Raw genomic sequence first — 19643 nt, forward strand, 5'->3', positions numbered from 1 at the left:
TTATCATCATGATTCTGGTCAAGCTTCCAAAATTATCTTCCCAAAGCACGTCTCTCATCTACCTACTAAAGAACAAGAATGGTAATAACATGCCTACCGAATGCTAACAGTGGGCCAGGCCCTGCTCCAATTGCATCTCAACACTCGTTTGCAGCTCCCTATTGTCTAAAACAAAACAGGTATTCTGCACATCCTGCCCACCCTACCTGTCATCTCTGCTCCTCCTGGTGAACCCTCTGATAGAGGCAGTAAGCAGTTCCCTGCCTGCCCTCCTCCCCGCATGTCCTTTCACACATGAAATCAGAAAGAAAGAAAAAAATCTTCCTGTTTTCTTGGCTGAAACACAAAAATCTTTGAGGATTCTCTGGGGAAGTGTGCAGAGGAGGGGTGGTGCCCCTTTGCATTAGCTTCTGTAGTCCAGGAACATCTCCTGACAGCCTGGTGGTTTCCTTCTCTACCTGAAAGTCACCTGGGGGCATGCCAGTCATTCACGATTCTAAATCTTCTATACCCAAGGAGGGTGGGGCGGGGAGAGCGCCTGATAAGAATGATCCAGCCAGGCCACGACTGGTGTGTAATTTTAGTCCCATCATTCTGTTGGTACAGACTCTGCTCCACTGAATGCTCAGACCCTTTGGATGGAGGCTACAAAGAGAGAAGAGCTGCTGTGCATGTGAGATGATGCTGAGCCTGCAGCATTGCATGCTGGAGACCTGCAAGCTTATCATACAACTGTGGCCTCCCTTCCACAGCTTACAGCAGAGAATGTGTAAGTCCAAGCACACTTCTCATTCTCCTCTATAGAGCACAGATATGAGCTTGTTCCCTTCCTCTGCATGAGACTAAGAGACCCATGGAGAGATAGTGTTGCATGTCTACAGACACAGTGATCAGGAGTGCTAATCTCTAGCTAGTTTGAGGCTTGCTTGCCATGACAACTGGACACAAGAGCAGAGAGAAAACCAGAATACACTTTTTCCCATTATTGGAACCTCTTAGGCTTTCTTAGTGACAGGCAGTTATCATCCAGTGGGCTTTGACACTTGCCTGCTAAACACTCCTATGCCCTTTTCAGCCATCTTAACCCACCATCAATTTAGTCATTCCTTGGATTCAACATATGGGACTAGCACCCGACTGAGAATATCCCAGTAGCATGGAGCAGTGGTTAAGATTCAAGCAGTATTTTGAATCCATCTAATGTAGCCAGCCTCTGAAGTAACCTCCAAGGAGCTCTGTCTCATGCAATTCTTGGTTACCCTAAATTGGGACTTAGGCAGTCAGTAGACAGTGGCAGAAGTCATGGTGGGTTGAGTTGCATATGGTGGTGCACACATATAATCCCAGCAGTTGGGAGGTAAAGGAAGGAGAAGAAATAAGAGTTGAAGGTAACCCTTGGCTACAGGACACCTTGTCTTAAAATGCACAAGAACACACACAAGAACACACACACACACGGGTACAAAGTAAAGACAAAACAAAAAAGCAGTAATTGTGTGATAATCCCCAGGCCACAAATGGCACTGCCATAATGTTCTCTCAAACTGTTCGCTGTGTGGGAGGATCACCTGGTTGTGCTTGGTGACATTCAACCAAGCACAGGGTGAGCTAGCACCAACTTGTCAACCCTATGAGCAAGCCACGTGGAAATATCTCCTATCCCCAATCAAACTTAATCTGAGTTGGGACCATGAGTATTCCCTGGCTAGAACCACAACCATTCAAACCATTCCCGAATCCCATGGTACCCACAGTTCCCTCCGGACTGACTATTAAGTCTCTAAGCGTTGAGATACTTCGTTATGCTGCAACAGATAACTGATGGAACACAGCTCCAAATCATTTTCTTCTCTTGTGAGATGGGAATGTTAACACTAAGTTTATAGCATTGTAAAGATTAAGCTGGACTGGCACACGGCAGGCGTTCTGTAAACAATGGATGTGGATAGTCTCCCCATTCACTTCCTCTCCTTGCCAAAGATTCCAGAAGCACTGAGGAAGCTGGACCCAGTCTTTTCCACGTGCTACCCCGTGCCCTGTGCCCTGTACCCCGTGCCCCTCTCAGTCCCTTTTAAAGGTCAGGCCCGGTCTCAGCAATCTTGCCCTTCATTCCTGGGAGACCCTAGTCAGGAGTGGATGTACCTAAACCATGGTGATGGGTTCCTTCAAGAACTCTTGGGTCGGTCTGCTCACATGTCTCAGGGGGTTCAGGGGTGTATGTTTGGGTTTCTTTCCAAGGGCTCCAAATGTGATAATTACATACTTATTAGCCCTGTAAAATAACAAATCTGGAATCTGCACTCTGGAACCAATGGATTTCCTGCTGAAATGAGTTCAAGGGGTGCCCTAGCCAGCACTCTCCGTAAGAGCCAAAACCCTGCTACAGAAGGCTGCACAGAAGGCCCCGCCCAGCCCACACCACACACTCAGCCCTTCCACTCCTCTCTCCACTTCAAGGCTTCCATTGTAACTGCTGGCCCTCCGTCCTCACTCTTCTTACCATTGTTACTTCTCTGTGGACTTATGTGTGCCTGTTGGGGGTTGGTCTTGGGTGCTCCTCCTCTTGGAGTAGAGGGAATTCCTAGGGACTGGGGCTTTCTCTTCTTCCCCTCCTGTAGGTAAAGACCATGCTGGAATCTGTATTTAGGAGATAATAGAGACTAGACTGATGTCCCTGGAACTAATTTCCTGCTCTCCAGAATGTCTCTAGGTTCTGTTGACTCTGACTCCTCCCCCAACCTAGGCCCCGACATCTAAGTTCCCCCCATAATCCCTACTGCCATGGCTTCCTCTCTTACCTAGGATCTATTCTTTCTGGAATGTTTTTTCTTCCCGCCCCTCCATTAGTCACATTACTTGGGTAGCCCCCACTCTACTTTTTAGATTCAACCTTAGAGAACCTCATGACCACCTGTCTCCTACTGTCACCATTACTGGGTTAGGCACCTTGCCTTGTAGCATTCTGAGTACAATCACACATTTTGAGATAAAAGCCCATTGCTTGGCATCCTTCTCCCAGTCATTTGGAAAGGCCCCAAATGAAAGTGGTACGGTCTCTGGCCCAATCCTCTGTGTGGTCCCTCTCTCTGCCATGAGGCAGGCATTCAACAAATGTTTGATGACTATCCATCATTGCATAAGATTAATCGAGGTGTTAGAATTTCCCCCAGAGTCTAATAATACCCATTTCTGCATTATACCAAGAATAATTTCATAAAACTCCACAACAGGGCAACATGGTCCACATGGAGCACTTGCTAGAGAATTCACATATGCTCACACAAAAACGGCAAGTCTGATGTATTATCTCGGATCCTCTAAACACCCACACTACAGGCGCCACTCTACCTAGAATATATATATTCATATATACATATCTATTCATATATACATATATATGAAATGTATGTTCAATGGTGTATATATACATATATGCATATATATATATATATATATACATATATAATGTGTGTGTTTAAAGGTGGATCTAGGCTTAAGAAACATCTGTGTAAACACTAGTTCACTCAGTTCAGTAAAGCTAACCAAAGAATCATTCCTCAGACTTTTCCAGTATAGAAACTTAGGTATGGAGAGGTTTCATGGCTTTTCAATCAAACACATCAAATTGGTAGAGAAAGAGGGGGGAAAAAGTTCTTAAACTCCCAGAAATTTCACTCTAAATCATAGGATTCAGCTTGTATTGTTAGAACCTCGTCAAAGATCCTGGTTTCCACAATGCAAACCTCCCTTTAAAATATCATTCATGGGCGAGGAGCACCGGATCTTAAGGTTTATTTACCATTCCTTAGCCTGACCTTCCAGGAAGAATGTAGCTAATGAGAAACAATCCACTTGGGCTCCCCAACCCAGGATTTTCATAAGGATCAACTTAGGGTTTCAGCGTTTAATAGAGCAAGGGCAACGCTCGCCATCGTCCCTTCCACAGCAAAAGCAGGCAACAGGAAGGCAGTTTTGTTTATATTAAGAAAATCTCAAACGCAAGGCTACATTTGTACCATTGCCTGGCTCCTCTTGGATACCCACAGATGGATATTCACCTTCATGTGGTGGTCAGAGGGATATAGAAAATAAAGGGAAAAATATAGAGGGAACTGGTATTTCCCTGATCAGAGAGCTGACCTAGCACTTGGACTAGGGGCTGGAACTGGGCCACACTAATTCCCATCCATACAAGAGCTGGGCTGCTTCAGTCCAGCAAAGAATAAACACCAGGTAGGCGGGGATAACCTCTGAATCCTTGTCTCAGCTGTCATGAGCAGACCCTCCTGGGAGCTGAATGGATTAAACAATCATTGATAAAAGTATCATTTCTATTTTAAAACTTGTTTTGCTTAACAAATGGAAAGATTTTTTAAAAGATTTATTATTATATATAAGTACACTGTAGCTGTCTTCAGATACACCAGAAGAAGGTGTCAGATCTCATTAAGGATGGTTGTGAGCCACCATGTGGTTGCTGGGATTTGAACTCAGGACCTTTGGAAGAGCAATCAATGCTCTTAACTGCTAAGCCATCTCTCTAGCCCCAGAAAGATTTTTTATAGAGTGTTTTTTATTTATTTTTTTAATTACAGGACCTAGAATTCTCTGGATCACTTATGGGCTCATCTCTTACCGCTGTTGAGAATGAACCAGTGACAAATGCTATTAATTTAGTGGTTATTAAATGGCCCAAACAACAAATTCATGAATTCTCTTAAAACCCTGTCCCACAACTAAATTAGTCATAAAATTACCCAGGTGTTAGACATTGTTTTGTTTGGTCTCAGAAGTCACCCTCCCTCCTCCCTCCCTGTTTTTGGCCACCACAGCTGGGTGCCACTTAGTGTTCCTGAAGCTACCACTGCAGATCATCTTAAAGGAACCCTGTCCCCAACCCCATCTGGTCTAAACTTCCCTTTGGGGAACAAGTCCCAGCCTTCCCATTGGGAAAATGGGATGTATAAAAGTGATCTCTACCTTGCCTTGTTAGCTGAAGAAGAATGGAGAGTCTTGTAGGGTGGGAAGAATGGATCGGAGAGCATGTTCTGGATCTGATACTACCTAGTTACGTCCACATGGAACAAAGTTTATTCTGTAAAAGTGGCCTGATAATTGTGCCTGCTTTGTGGGTTGTTGGGAAGAAAAAATAAATCCATGCATGCTGGATACATAAAAGTCCAGCATACTGTATACAGCATACAGCTGTGAAATGAGGGTCCCTGGGTCTCTCAGTTCTCCCAACTCTCAAACCATCTAAGAAGGAAAATAAGACCTTAGAAAACATAGGTGCATAGGTCTCCTATGTTTTCGATGCACTCGCCCCACCAGACTGCCCTCAACCAAGGACAGACTATGGCCTGAATTTTGATCAGTGATTTAAAGGGAACAGGAGAGGCTCCTCTGGGTTCCTTATTCTCCACAGTTCTGGGACAAAACCCTTCTAGAAGATGCAAGTCCACTAAACTCAGATGTCATCTGGGACCTCCTGTCTCCTTAATCCAATCAGAAACAGTGTTATGGCATGGAAAATGCCTCTGTTTAGAGCAAAAAAAATGTCAGAGGAATTTCCAGAGCTGAGAAGGGTTTGGGTGGGTCTGTGGGGCAACAGAATCCTTTGTTCAGCTCCAGTGTCAGGGTCATTTAATCTGAAGTCAAGAGACTTCCATGGATTCAGTGATAGAACCCTGAAATCTGGGTTCCCATTTTCTTGAGAAATCACCACTGTCATTAAGTTAACATGGTATGGCAAAATACTAGTGATTCTCAAATACCCAGTCTATAGGTACATGACCCATTTTTATGACAAGAAAAATGAGGCACCTAGAGCAAAAGGCCCAGTGTTTAATCCAAGCTGCCTTGTTTAATTTGTTGATGGCATTGGTCTTGTGTCATACTTTCATCCTCCAAATTAAGCTGCTTGGTAACTTTGTTGATTAGATGCCCTGAAATGATACAACCTTCTAGACAGTCAACACTACCTCATTGACAATTATGGAAAACCTTTTATTAATAATCAGTTCAGCAGTGTCCACAGCTGAGAGCCAGTGGACTCCCCTCTGGTAGAGGCAGAGGGGAAAACCTCATTTTAAGCCAGGCTTCTCTAGCTGGAAATATCAGCCCCAGGTGCTCCCATCTCTGCCTAGCCTGCAGTCTGTGATTAGGGGCCCTAATGGCCATAATGCCTCCAATGTGGTGTTTAAGCCAATAAGGCTTCAGAAAAGTTACGGTATGTTTAATAATGGCTTAATGACTCCTTGTGAGATGCAAGGCTTCTGGTTCCTGTTTGGCCTTGATTTACAGCCCAACTCTGGCTGAGGACAGCCAAGAAACCTCCTCTAAGCCTCCAACGGAAGAGGGAGGTGTTCACACCAGGCCTCTTAGATTCCTTTTAAAAATGAGAATTCAAATAGAATACAAATGATGTTTGACTCCCTGCCCCTCTCGCTAATCTCCAGGGGTCCTAAAAATATAAATGTTTTAACCCGGACCTAAGGGATCTTTAAGCTCGGGTCCAAAGGACCTCTGGTATTTCTTCCCAGATCTTAGGCACAGTAAGGATTATTCAGTTTCAGAAAGGCTAAGCTATACCCTAATCCTAGGCTTCCTTTGGGTCGAGGAGACTCACCTTTGGGAGATGCAATCCTACCCTCGCTATGTCTAAAATAGCAAGCCTGAAGCAGTTAATTTGCAGTGGATCTGAGTGACATTCAGTTTATGCTGCTCAGAAGGACAATGACCCTTCTGCTCTTCCATAGCTGACCCAAAAAGCTACCTGGGCAGACCACTGTGAAACCTAGAGATCTCTCTGTCTGTTTTGGCCTGCCTGGGCTTTGGAACTCACCACCAAATGTAGATGGACCACAGTCAGCTGAAAACGCTAAGTGAGAGGTTCAAATCACAGATAATCAATGACAGTATTGAGGCCCAAGCTCCCAAGCCCCCTGCTGTTTCCACAGCATCCAGTCTCTAGGATGTCCAGGCAAAACAAGTGTCTAAGGGAGATGCCCTTGCTTTTTTCCAGCTACCAGCAAAAATAAACCGAGCAAGGTGAAGGGGAAACTCTACCACAGTAGAGGCCTCTCTTCTCAGACTGATGTCAGATCAGGCCTCAAAGAGAATGTTGGAGGAGGGATGGGGGAGGGTGCGGGGGTGGGGAGGATGTCTGCCCTCACCGTTTCACCTCCCCAGGGCCAAGAGCCACTAAGATGGATATCAGGACTTGAGGGTGCAGCTCAGAGCCAAGGACTCACCCGACTGCTAGACAAAAGGGATCCTGCCCTCGAAAGGAAGCAGCTTCCCTCTCTTCTCTTCCAACTGCTTGTGATACCAGACTCGGGGTGAATGGGGTGGGGTGGGGGTGTTCCTGGGCTCCGAGGGGTTAACCCGCACGGGGCCGCACGTGACGTGGATGGTTCCAGCATTAAGTCAGAGGCGCGGCCCCCTCTCCTGCCCCCCACCCCCCGCGGCGCGCGCCGCTCCCGGGGGCTCCGCGCCCCCGAGCCCAGGTCCCTCCCCCTTGGCTCACAGGCCGCGCGGGTTAGCGGGAGCCCCGGAGCTCCGGCGGCCTGTGAGCCCGAGCCGGCATGGACCCCGAGCGCTGCGCGCCTTTCTCCGTGGGGCCGGCGGCCGGTCCTTACGCGGCCGCGGGGGACGAGGCTCCGGGTCCCCAGGGGACTCCCGATGCTGCGCCTCACCTGCACCCCGCGCCACCCCGCGGTCCGCGCCTGAGCCGCTTCCCGGCCTGTGGGCCCCTGGAACCCTACCTCCCAGAGCCCGCCAAGCCGCCCGCCAAGTACCTGCAGGACCTCGGGCCAGGCCCGGTGCTCAACGGCGGCCACTTCTACGAGGGCTCCGCGGAAGGTAACACGCCGGGGGTCGGGGGTGGTGGTGGAACCCCATGTCGTTCTTATCCCCAGCCCTTCCTGGTCTCCCCGACTCTCCCGCTTTCTTGCTTCTTAACTTTGGGTACGTCTCGCATTTTCCACGATTCCCTCGCTAGATCGCTGCTGGCCTGGCCGGACAAGGCCAGGGCATTGGGGACCGCAGAATCGCCTGTGTCCCCGGCCGGCAGAGGCAATGGGAGGCGGGAGGTCAAAGGAGGGTGGAGTAGGGACGATCTTGGGCCCATTCCGACCCCCAAGGTGATTGAACCTGGGAGGAGAGATCGCGCTCATCCGGAGCCGAGCCTCTCTGCCACCGACCCAGAAGAGGGGACTGGGTGGAGGGCCCCGGAGCCTAACTGGGCCCCAAAGCTGGGAGAGAAGAGTTCTGCTTTTGTGCATGGCGCCCGCTGAGGGCGTAGAGGCTGGGCCTCGACTTAGTGGCCAAACTGGACTCAGCGAGGGAAAGGCTGTGTCCTGGACTTACCCAGCTCTCATCCTCGGGCCCAGCCTCTGCAGGAAAAGGTTTTCTGATGCCGTTAAGTCGCTCCGCAGAGTGGCGGTGGCTGCTCCCCCTCAGAACTGGGACTGTCTTCAAGATCAAATAACTATGTTCTTGTTTCTCAGATTAACTTGGCCTCCCCGTCGCCACGGGGATGGCTACCCTTCTTGCAGTTGGCATCTCGGCACCGAATCATCACCGCTGAGCCGTCGGAAGCGGTCCCGAACTATCCTAAATCCCAGGGCGCATCCCACTCCGGGGACCGTGCCCTGTGTGCTAAGGCGGGTCGGACCGTACCATTATCTGAGAATGCGCCTGAGTGGCAGGGCCTGCCAAGACTCTTTTGCCGCCCACTGTACTCGCTGACCCACGAGTGGCTCAGCACCCACGCCCACCCCTCGTATGCAGCCACATTTCGTAGCCTAGACCCAAAACTAGATCCCGGGAGATCCGCCAATGCGGCAATCGCCTGCTCCTCGCGGGCCTCCTCAGAGAGGCTGGGCAGCGAGCAGCTCCTGGCTTCGTCCCGTCCGGGTGGCGGGAGTGTGCAGGGGAGGCCCGGGAGGTGTGTTGGGGTCATCGGAGGAAATGAGCAAGTCCGCGGAGCTTCGTGTCTAATGCCGTTTGAAAAAGGCTCTCCTGATAAAAACCACAGTTGGGACTTAATGAGAAGCAGTTGGCCTGGCTCCTCTGATCCCTGCCAGACGGCGGCAGCCACGCAGCGCCCAGAGCACCGCCAGGGACAGGTACCCGTCTGGGTTGGGATCGCGCCCCGCAACACCCCACCACAGTCCAGTGTCCCCGCCGATGCGCAGCCTCTTGCACCGACTGTTCGGGTTCTTGGACAGCCGTGGGTCTGATCGCACTACGAAAAGGAGTGGGATTGAATGGGCGGGCAGTGTCTGTTGTCGCAACGAAACGAGGCGAAAGAAAGCCAAAGGATGCAATCAGCCCAAGGGGAGAGGGGGAAATTGAACAAAACAACGGATTACAGTCTGAAGAACAAAGGTAACTAGCCAAGTCCGTCGGTGAGATGGGGAGAGGAACGAAAAAGAGTAAATAGACAAATAGACGAACGAAAAGAGCGAACAGCAGATCGAACGAAGCGGGTAAACGAGAAAAAGAAGAGAGAGAGAGAACACGAAGGAAGGAAGGAAGGAAGGAAGGAAGGAAGGAAGGAAGGAAGGAAGGAAGGAAGAAAGGAAGAGGGCATTTCCTAAAAGGATAGAGCACACCAAAATATGAACACGTATATGAAAATTAACGATTCAGGCCAAACGCAAAGAAGGCGCAGCCGAACGAGCCCGAGCCTGAACTGGAATCCCGGCCGCTGCTCCAGCATCGGCTGGAGCTTCTTTACCCTAGTCTTGGTTGCACGAGGGATTCTTACTAAAGATAACCCCCCATACGCACACCCACATCCTAATATCCCTGCCTTTAAAATACCGATCTCCGAACCTTGACAGGTCTGTGCTGAGACCCGGCTTTTTGCGCGCGCGGGGGGGGGGGGGGGGCTGGCGCACATCGTTTTTCTCTCGTCCCGTGCCCCCACCCCGCAGCCCTTGGCCACATTCTGCACCCTGTCCCTCTCCTTAGGAGGACCTTAATCCGTCCTTTCCAGTCACCTATGCACCCTCCTTAGCAGCTGTGAGTGCAAGGACGGTTCCTCCTGGCTCCTCCACTTTTGTCTCTACACTGGCTGACCGACATTGGGAACGAAAGATTACTGCTGGAGTTCTGCACACCTGCCTCGGTGAAGATCCATAGCCCTAAGACCCAGCCGACCCCGGAGAATTTAAGTCCTTGGCTAAGAACCTCTAAGGAGAACACCACCGCCTCGCTGGCGTCCAGGCGCTTGGCGCTTATTAAGGACTTAAGGTCTTCCACTAAAGCCACGGTCAGAGCCAAGGAAGCCAGGGCTTCAGAGCCTACTATGGCTCATCTAGCGACCCCAGCAAGATAGAAAACAGCACACGCTAAGAGTAGGTCTGCCATGAAAGCTGAAAGCCAGGTGGCTGATTCTGCGACAACAGTGGATACCACAAATCTGAACTTTGAAGCAGCCAGGAGAGGACCAAGCTTACGGTGGCTTTGAGACAGCATGTGATAAAACGAGCTGTGGTGAGATTCTCCCACCGGATGCACGGATTTGAAGGAAAGGTCGGAGATAAAGAATCTGCCCCCTGTTGGCATGTTAGAGGTCCCAGCCCTTGCACCTGGGTTTCACTCCTACAGAGCACTGTTGCATTCCTGCGGTTGTAAAGACTCCCAGTGGCCAACAACCAGCTTCAGTACTCTCCGGACCACCCCCAGACTGGTGTAGTAAAGACAAAAGTTCAAACCTCAAATGGGCCCTCCTTAACAGAGCAACCTTCCCCTGGCAAGCTTAAACTTGGCCTGCTGGCTTCATTTCCCTTTTGTCTCTGCTCTCCCTGGGCCTTACTACCCAGTAGGCTGCTTGGGAACCTCTGACAAGTGGCCCTGTCCTCAGAGTCCTCCAGTTAGACCAAAACTAACAAAGAGGAAAGTAGTTGTCTGTCCCTTGGGGAGAACTGCAGAGGGAGCAGACTTGAGAGAGGAGCAGAGGCCAGCAGGCTTAGCCGCTTTGGAGGGGGATAGCTGATGTATTGTGTTTTGATCTCTTGGCTTTATCAGCTTATGGGCTCACAGTTAGGAAAAGCAAGTGCCTGGGACCTAGAATTGAGTATTCCTTCTGAGCAGGATCTTATGAGAACAGAAATTAAGGATAAAGAAGCAGAAAAACAAGGGTCTGGACCATGGGGAGCTCTGTGTGGAGGGGTTAGTACCCTTAAGCCCCTGCCTTGAATTTCTCTCACCCATTTCTGCCTGAAGTCCATCTTCATCTCCCTGAGAATCCAGGACACCAAGGCTCTTCCCTGCCAGGCCATTTTGAGGACCCGATATCTCTTGGGTGAACCATTCCAGGCTCTCCGCTCTGACAATTTCTTTTGTTTTGTTTTGTTTTGTTTGTTTGTTTGGTTGTTTTGTTTTGTTTTGTTTTTTGATGTCGTCCATCTCTCTGTCCTAGCAAACAGGACTTCCTCTCCAACCAAACTGTGATGATGGAGAATGGAATGTAAGGGTGCCGGGAGAGTCCTCTCTGAGTTGCCTGTGGGTCATGAAGGAGATTGTTGCTACAGGCTGGGGTATCCAGAGCAGGCCTTGCTGGACTCTCCCAGGTCTTGAGGACACACATAAGAAGGCTTATTGCACAGTCTGGGTGGCCCAGAGAGGACACTGACCACTTTCCAGCTGAAAAAGACCAACTTGCCCTCCAGACAGGGACTCATCTGACTCTGTGTACCCCTCCACACACACAGCTGGGATCCTGACATTGAGTCCTGAGGAGGAAACTGCTTCTTTGGTCACAGCTAACTAGGCCTCCTGGGAACCAGGCCCCCATTGGAGATGGGCCTGGGGCCAAAGAAGAGGCCCTCTGAGTCAGCAGGGCATCTTTGTGGCTTAGTGGCTCCCATCCCTGTTAAGGACTGTTAAGGAAGAACTTTATGGGGACATTGCTGGGGGTCCTTTCCAGAGGGGAAAGGTAGGGGATGATCATGGTGACCTATTTTTCACCATGCCAGGTCAGTCATATGGGGTTCCTGAGTGACATCATATCAGAGTGAGGCTGCTGGAGACTGTTCCCAGTCTGCTCTGGAACCCTCCCTGAGGGTTAATGGAGGAAGCAGTCCGAAACTACTGAGGTGGGAGGGGCAGACAGCACTGAGGGTAATGAGGGAAGGGAGCTGTGGTCTAAAGCCCAGCCTCTCTGGCTTCTACCTTTTATGCTAGAGCTTCAGTTCTCACCCAGAAGTCACAACTTTAGGATGAACGAGGGCAGGTGATTCCTTATGAAAACATCATTGGCCTGGCTTGCCCTTCTGCCTCAGAGTTGGGAAAATTAACATTGATGTGAGACTTGGCCTTCAAAGAACGAGGCAGAGCAGGGCAAGCAGCCAGAGGTGGTCTGTGCGGCTCTGTCCATGCCTGCCTGGATCTGGTAGCAGAGGCATGAGCCTGAGGGCCTGGGAACCAAGTCCAGCACAGCCAGAACAAGAGAGCACTCTAGAAGGGGTGGGAGATGTCATCCTTAACCCCTGCCCCCACTCTTGGCCCTGCCGGGGTGGCAGTCCCTGCTGTGGCGCCAATCCTGGCACCTCCATACCCTGTGGGGCACACCACCACAGAGCACTTCCCCGAAATGAACCTCTCCTCTGGCCCCATCACCACATCTTCCCAGACCACAGAGCATGTGGCTCCCTAGGGCCCCCTCCCCAGCTGGAGGCTCAGCAGTCAGGCCTCTAAATGCCAGGCTCCCAGGGAGGGTGGCTGCCAGGAGGAAGGGAAGGGGAAGGGGGGAGGAGGCGGAGACTGAAGCCTCAGTGCTCTTTCCCTCCCTCTATCCCACCCACAAAACCCTCTGCTAGGTTTCCATCCTCCTTTCTGTTTCCATTGCAGCCGAGGAGAAGGCCTCCAAAGCTGCCAGCTTCCCCCAGCTACCAGTGGATTGCCGAGGGGGTCCCAGGGACGGACCCTCTAATGTGCAAGCTTCCCCGGGCCCCTGCCTGGCCAGCCTGAGCGTCCCTCTTTCCCCGGGACTCCCCGACTCCATGGAGTTGGCCAAGACCAAGAGCAAGAAGCGCCGGAACCGCACAACCTTCAGCACGTTCCAGCTGGAAGAGCTGGAGAAAGTCTTCCAGAAAACCCACTACCCTGACGTGTATGCTCGGGAGCAGCTGGCTTTGCGAACAGACCTGACTGAGGCCAGGGTACAGGTGAGGGCATGGGGGGCACCAGACTCTCAGACTGCTACACTCAGCCCATGGACCAGATTATGGAAGAGCTAGGAGCAGTGAGCAGGAGAGTCCCACAAGGCTGCCTGACCCAGGCCCTGCTGGCACCTGGCCTTTTGGAGCTCAGCCTTCAGGCTCAGCTCTGCTGTGGCCACAGACTTTTCTGTATTCCTAACAAAATATGTCATTGGGTCAAGGCTTAGGCACAGGCTTGTGGGTAGTAGCCTCTTGGAGTCCAAATATCTGTCTAGGGGCCTTCTACTCGTTTATTAGCTAGCCAGGGGATTTGAATTATGCCACTCAATGGATTTCTGTTGCCTACATTTGGTAAAGGGGGTACCAGTAGCAAGCAAGAGAATCCTTGAGGGTCACCAGTTGAGCAGCATTTTGGAAGAAGTAAGTGCTTAACATGCACTTACTTAAGGTGGCTGGCCAGGACGGGACAGTCACTGAAGGGGACAGACAAACAGCTTTAGTTAGGAGAACTTGACCAGAAACCCTTCCCTACCTCAACAAGTCCTTCTGCACAGAGAAAAACCCTTAGGGTCTTTGCCTAAGGTCACCACTTTGTGTGGTGGAGAACCCGGCCAATTAGAAAGGGCGAGAGAGGGGTGGGTGGATGCTCAGAATGAGAGAAGGAAAGCTATGGCCAACCATGTCAGAAGTGATAGAGAGAAGGAGGGTGGCCAGCCAGCCTGTGAAGGAGAGGCAAGAGAAAGACTGAGAATGCGTAGCCTTGCCTTGTGCATGGTGTAGTCAGAACAGGCTCCCCAGTGGCAGAAAAGAAGGCACTGGAAGTGTGTTTGGGGTTCTAGAGAAAGGTGAGGTGGCTGTCTTGGCAGAGGAACCCACTGCTCCTGCCCTCAGAAAGAGGAGGGATGAAGCTCCTGTTAACCGTTCCCTGATGGGCCTCTTCCACAGACTCTTGGGAAGATGCTAGGGTGGAGGCCAGCTCTAGCGGACTATGGAGCCCCACAGACCACTCTACAGAAGCCAGAACTATCTATCAAACAGGCCACTCTACAGAAGCCAGAACTATCTATCAAACAGGCCTGACAACCAGATCCACAACAGGACCAGAGGGGCTTCAGCTGTTTCCTCTTCTCTGCTGTGTCCTCTGGCTTTCCTGTCGTATCCATCTAGGTGGCAGCTCAAACTGTCCTCTGTGACTGTCCGTCATGGTTCTCTGAGCTATGGGAACAACCCCAGATTTTATAAGCCAAGGGAGTTGAGAACAGGGAGTCTCGGGGATGTTATGTTGGGGTGGTTTCTGAATTCCTCTTCCTGGTGGAAATGCAAGATGAGTGTGTGTTTTGAGGGTGCACACTTTTCTCACTCTGTCCTCTCCTAGGCCCTCCCTCTCCTTTCCTAAGCTCTCCCTATTGTCTCCTAGTTCCTTCCCATATTTTCCCTTTTCTTTTTATTTTAATTTGGAAATAGGGTCTCATTCTGTGTAGAACCTAGGCTGTTCCAGGATTCATTTGACAACCAGGCTAACCTCAAACTAAAGACCCTCCTATCTCAGCCCCCTGAGGGCTGGCATGAACATGTCATAGGCATTAGCCACCAGGCCCAGCTCGACCCAGGCCTTTTCGACCCTGGAAGAATACAATGGTAGTCATGAGACTCCCAAACCCAGTCCAGAAGCCTCCCCAACCACCAAGGCCCTAGAGAGTAGGGAGGTTTTTCTCTGACAGGAGCATGACGCTCACCATAAACTCCACCCCATGAAGAGGACTAATTAAGACCACACATGGGACAATGGAGAGGGCAAGTCCCCAGCCCAGGAAGAGGGCCACTGTGGAGAAGCTCCAGGGGAGACGGGTGGTGACAGGAAAGTGATTCTCAATAGAGGCCTGTCTGCCTGAGGAGCGGGGAGAGGAGAGGAAACTCTGGACCTTGGCCAGGCTTGCCCTGGTATCACAACAACCTGGAAGCTAAGAGAACAGCAAGATGCACAGCCTCTTCTTAGCTCTCAAGTTACCGACCTCGGTGAGTGGCAGTGACCATGAAGCAAGGAATAGATGAAGGCTGAGGTGTTCTCATCCCAGACAGGGTAGGAGGCCCTTACACACATATAAACACCGGCACGGGTTTTGTTTTGTTTTGTTTATTTCTAGTTGGATCCCTAGGAAACAGCAGTTGGTTTGTGTGTGATTGGTGTGGCTGATTTGGGCTTTGGTTTTGGATTGGTGGGGTTCCATGTACCTTAGGCTGGCTTCAAACTCAATATGTGTTTGAAGCTGGCCTTGAACCCCTAATCCTCTAGCCTCCACTTCCCAAGTTCTGGGATTACAAACATACACCATTACACTCGCCTTGGCTTGGTTTTGATATTCTCAACATCTGACAACACAGTGTTTTTTTTTTTTTTTTTTTTTAAAGATTTATTTATTTATTTATTATATGTAAGTACACTGTAGCTGTCTTCAGACGCACCAGAAGAGGGCATCAGATCTCATTACAGGTGGTTGTGAGCCACCATGTGGTTGCTGGGATTTGAACTTCGGACCTTCGGAAGAGCAGTCGGGTGCTCTTACCCACTGAGCCATCTCACCAGCCCCGTTTTTTTTTTTTTTTTTTAATGAAAGAAATAAAGCCATACATACCAATACAAATAAATGAAATTGGATCAGGTATATGCCAAATTCATCACATATACACTCAGATGTGTATAAAATATATCACATACACACACATACAGAGAGAGAGGGAGAGAGAGAAAAAGAGAGAGACCTGCCAAGAACTCATAAATGATTGAGAAGTAAGCTCTCAAGAGATCATGGGCACAGAGTGGGATGAGTGTACTGAGAAGCGGACATTATAGAGGTCCTGTGTAAGAACCCAGCGGATGTTGAAGAGATGGGTAGCCCAGGAAATGGAAGCTTACTCACAGGTGAGACAACAGATATCTTAAAAGAGGCATGGGTGGGAGTTTGGGAGTCACCTAGGAAGAACCAAGTGCTGTTGCCTGGCTAGACATGAGACTGTGACAAGGGTGGGGCCAGACCTAGGTTACCTTGCTAGGAACTGGGCTCTAGGCCAGGTGTTCCAGGGAACCACTGAGGGGTTAAACAGGACCTGAAGAGCATGCTACAAGGCGGATCAGTCAGAGAAGCCAAGAGGACAAGACTCACTCACACACTGGCACACACCTAAGAGGTATCCTGGGCTCCTGAGGCTCACAACCCCCCTTCCCCTACAACATTGTGAAAAGAGCTAGCCAAGCCGGAGATGAAGAGAGTGACTCAGCCTAGGGAATGGTTGCTGGGGGCTCTGGGGGCCAATAATACTGCTCTAGGATTGGGCATCTCCCAGGCTCTCTCGGCCCTGGGAACTGTGGATTTCTAAGCTCTTGCCACTTGAGGTCCTGTGGCTTGGATGTAGATTGTAGGAAAGGGCTCAGTGATTGCCCTCACCCCTTAGGCCTCAGGTCTCAGGGCTGCTCCTGCACCCCTTTAACCCTTCCTAATGGTCCCCAGGTCTGGTTCCAGAACCGAAGAGCCAAGTGGCGGAAGCGTGAGCGTTATGGGAAGATGCAGGAGGGGCGGAACCCCTTCACTACAGCCTATGACATCTCCGTACTGCCCAGAACTGACAGCCATCCTCAGGTGAGACCTTCAGTCCCACCTTTCGTCAAGACCGGCTCCTGGCCCGTGGGGTTGCCAGTGAGAACATGTACTCTGGAGGAGGAGAGGAGGCTGTAGCGTCTGGGTACTGTGTTATGTGGGCAAATCACTTCTTCCTCCACAGAACAGGGCTATTGCCTACTCTGGTACATACAGAACAGAGAAAAATCAAAGAAGAAAGTGTAGTTCTGAGAAGCCATGGCTGGGACACCCTTGATGCCAGAGTTGGGGAGGGGGATGGGTCTGGACCAAGTGGAGATTTCTAGAAAGCTTTTGAGGCTTCAAGAACAAGGAAGGAGCCACCAGGGTAAGGCAGGTAGCTCATATCCCTTCTTTCCCCCTTCTCTTTTCAGCTGCAGAACTCCCTGTGGCCCAGTCCAGGATCTGGAAGCCCAGGGGGGCCCTGTCTCATGTCTCCAGAGGGCATCCCCTCTCCATGCATGTCCCCATACTCCCACTCCCATGGAAATGTGGCTGGCTTCATGGGAGTGCCAGCCTCCCCTGCAGCCCACCCTGGCATCTATTCCATCCATGGCTTCCCTCCTGCCCTGGGAGGGCACAGCTTTGAGCCTTCTCCGGATGGTGACTACAAGTCCCCAAGCCTCGTTTCACTCAGGATGAAGCCCAAAGAGCCCCCTGGCCTGCTGAACTGGACCACGTGATGGGTTACATGGGCACAGACTGAGCTGTCCACTTCTCTTCCTGCTCTGACCTGCTCCTAGCCCATCTCTACCTGGACACCAAACAGCAAACCCTTTTACCTCCATAACCTGGGTGGTTCTGGAAGCTTGGAAGAGGAGCTGGGACCCTCAGCCTCCTGCAGGGAACAGGCTACAGGGTCTTATTTCTTAAAATAGGTGGGGCTGCCTAGGAGACAGGGACTTCAAAGCAGGTAGGACTCCTCCTTATAAAATGGCTCCCCTCATTTAAATTGGGCTGGAGAAAAGGTGACAGATGCCCCCTGTTTTCCAAAGACTGTTTCTAAGTCCAGGGAGCCCAGGAAGATGGGAGGAGGGTGCAGACTAAACAGGGAGGCGCTCTCTGTGGTTCTTAGGGCTGGCCTCACTTTTGCCTTCCTACCACCAGGGGGCGGTACGCTCAGCTCCTGGGACTGACAAGATCCCAGACGGTGAAGGTCAGCTCAATAATAGGTGGGGGGGTCTCCTCTGTTCCAAGCATCCCTCACTTCTGCCCTGTGCTAGTCTACAGAGATACTATAAAGTCATTTTCTCCAAGTAGGGAGAAGAAATTCCACCAAACATTAAATATTTGGATTTGCTTTCATGGGATCAGGGATATGCCATGAAAACCATATTGGACATCGATCAAAATAAAAAAAAAATTTTTTTTCCAGTTTCTGAGCCCCTGATCCCCAGACCCTGATTTTTGTAAAGATACTTTTGTTTTGTTGTAGTGTGCTGCTTAGCATAGTAATAAACACAATAGTGTTTTTCATTCTAGGCTGTCTATCCCCAGGGGTGTGGTCCTCTGTTGCTTTAGGGCTGAGTTGTATATAGGATCTAGGTTGGGCCAAGCTCTCCTGCAGGGATAGCAAGAATCCAGGAGCCTATACTAAAAGGTGTAGAGTCAGTGCAGAACCCTCAAGGTCAAAGTGTGCCATGCCTGGCTCTTTCACCTGCATGGGCTTAGCTTTGGCAGGTCCTGAGAGCCTCTAGTGTGGGACTTATTTGGCAGGGAAATTTGGGGGCAGGAATGAGAGTAAGCTTGTGGTTGAACTGACCACGGAGAGAATGGAGGGACAGCGATCATATGGAGGTTTTGAGTGCCTGTGGGCTGGGACCCCAAGGGCTGGGGGGTGGGGCAGCTGTCTTCTCCCAGATGCCCCAGAGAGCATGTCTGAGCTATGGGGCAGAGACGAAAGCCAGAACTCTTTCTTGTGGTTTTCGAGTATTACCCATTCTCTCCCTCATTCCCACTTTCTGCCTTATCTCTGGAGCCTGGAAGGCAGGCAAAAAGCAGGCCTGGCCCTCCCACCCTCCCAGTAAACACAACCACATTGCTCAGAAAAATTCCACTCAGCTCAGCCCAGCCATCCCCCACCCCTCACCTCATCTTTCAGGCACAGACAAAGTTCCCAAGCAGGGACCAAGTCTTCTATCCGATTCCCTAGCCAAGACAGCGACTGTGAGGTGGCCGTGCACCTCCATAGGTCCTCCATATCATCCTTCTTTCTTCTTTTCACAAACTGGTGAAGAGAAGGCCACTGGCAACTTCTGCCTTTTCTATCGTGACCCTGGTAGAAAGAGAATACCGTCTAGAATGACCACTGATAAGCCACCTAGACATTTACCCACTGGTCTGTAAGGGAATCAGGGCTCAAGTCCCTATCTCTAATTCCAGGGTACACACCAGTTCATTAGAAATGTCTGCACCCACAGAATGGGCAGTGAACTTTTAGCCCTTAGGTCCCACAAAAAGCCAGAGAGCTGCTAGTATCAGTTGGATCTCTTGCTGTGAGAGAATACACAACAGAAGCAACTTAAGGAAGGAAGACTGTATTCTGGCTCATGGAACAGTTTTTAAAGGCACAGTTCACCGTTCTGGAGGAAGCATGGCAACCAGAAGGTGAGGCAGCTGGTCACATTGGGTTCACAGTCAGGAAGACAGACACACTCTGCCGTTCAGCTTGCTTTTCTTATTTTCAGTCTGCGACTCCAGCCTGTGGGATGGTACTGACCACAGATGCAGTTCTAGAAACCTGTTAAAGTCTTACTCCTAGTTCGGTGGGCGTTGTGCTATGCCAGGGATACCACTGGTCAGGGAACACACAGCTTCTCATCTCCTAGTTCAGAAA

At 50.5% G+C, this 19643-nt stretch overlaps 1 protein-coding gene across 1 annotated transcript; it reads left to right on the forward strand.

Annotated features, from left to right (window-relative positions):
• Positions 1-7441: 7441 nt before the first annotated feature.
• On the forward strand, positions 7442-18286 carry Alx3 (aristaless-like homeobox 3). Its single transcript, NM_007441.3, has 4 exons — positions 7442-7863; positions 12865-13181; positions 16682-16810; positions 17182-18286. Exons 1-4 carry the CDS (start codon positions 7587-7589, stop codon positions 17488-17490), a joined length of 1032 nt encoding a protein of 343 aa, NP_031467.1. The 5' UTR covers positions 7442-7586; the 3' UTR covers positions 17491-18286.
• The last annotated feature ends 1357 nt before the right edge of the window (positions 18287-19643 follow it).

Source organism: Mus musculus, chromosome 3 (genome assembly GCF_000001635.26).
Source record: "Mus musculus strain C57BL/6J chromosome 3, GRCm38.p6 C57BL/6J".
NCBI lineage: Eukaryota > Metazoa > Chordata > Mammalia > Rodentia > Muridae > Mus > Mus musculus.

Bases quoted from the DNA above. Each gene is read 5' to 3' on its own strand.
- Alx3 (NM_007441.3), top strand. From the start codon at position 7,587: ATGGACCCCGAGCGCTGCGCGCCTTTCTCCGTGGGGCCGGCGGCCGGT. The intron at 7,864-12,864 runs GTAACACGCCGG...TTTCCATTGCAG, and splicing joins CTACGAGGGCTCCGCGGAAG to CCGAGGAGAAGGCCTCCAAA. The intron at 13,182-16,681 runs GTGAGGGCATGG...AATGGTCCCCAG, and splicing joins TGACTGAGGCCAGGGTACAG to GTCTGGTTCCAGAACCGAAG.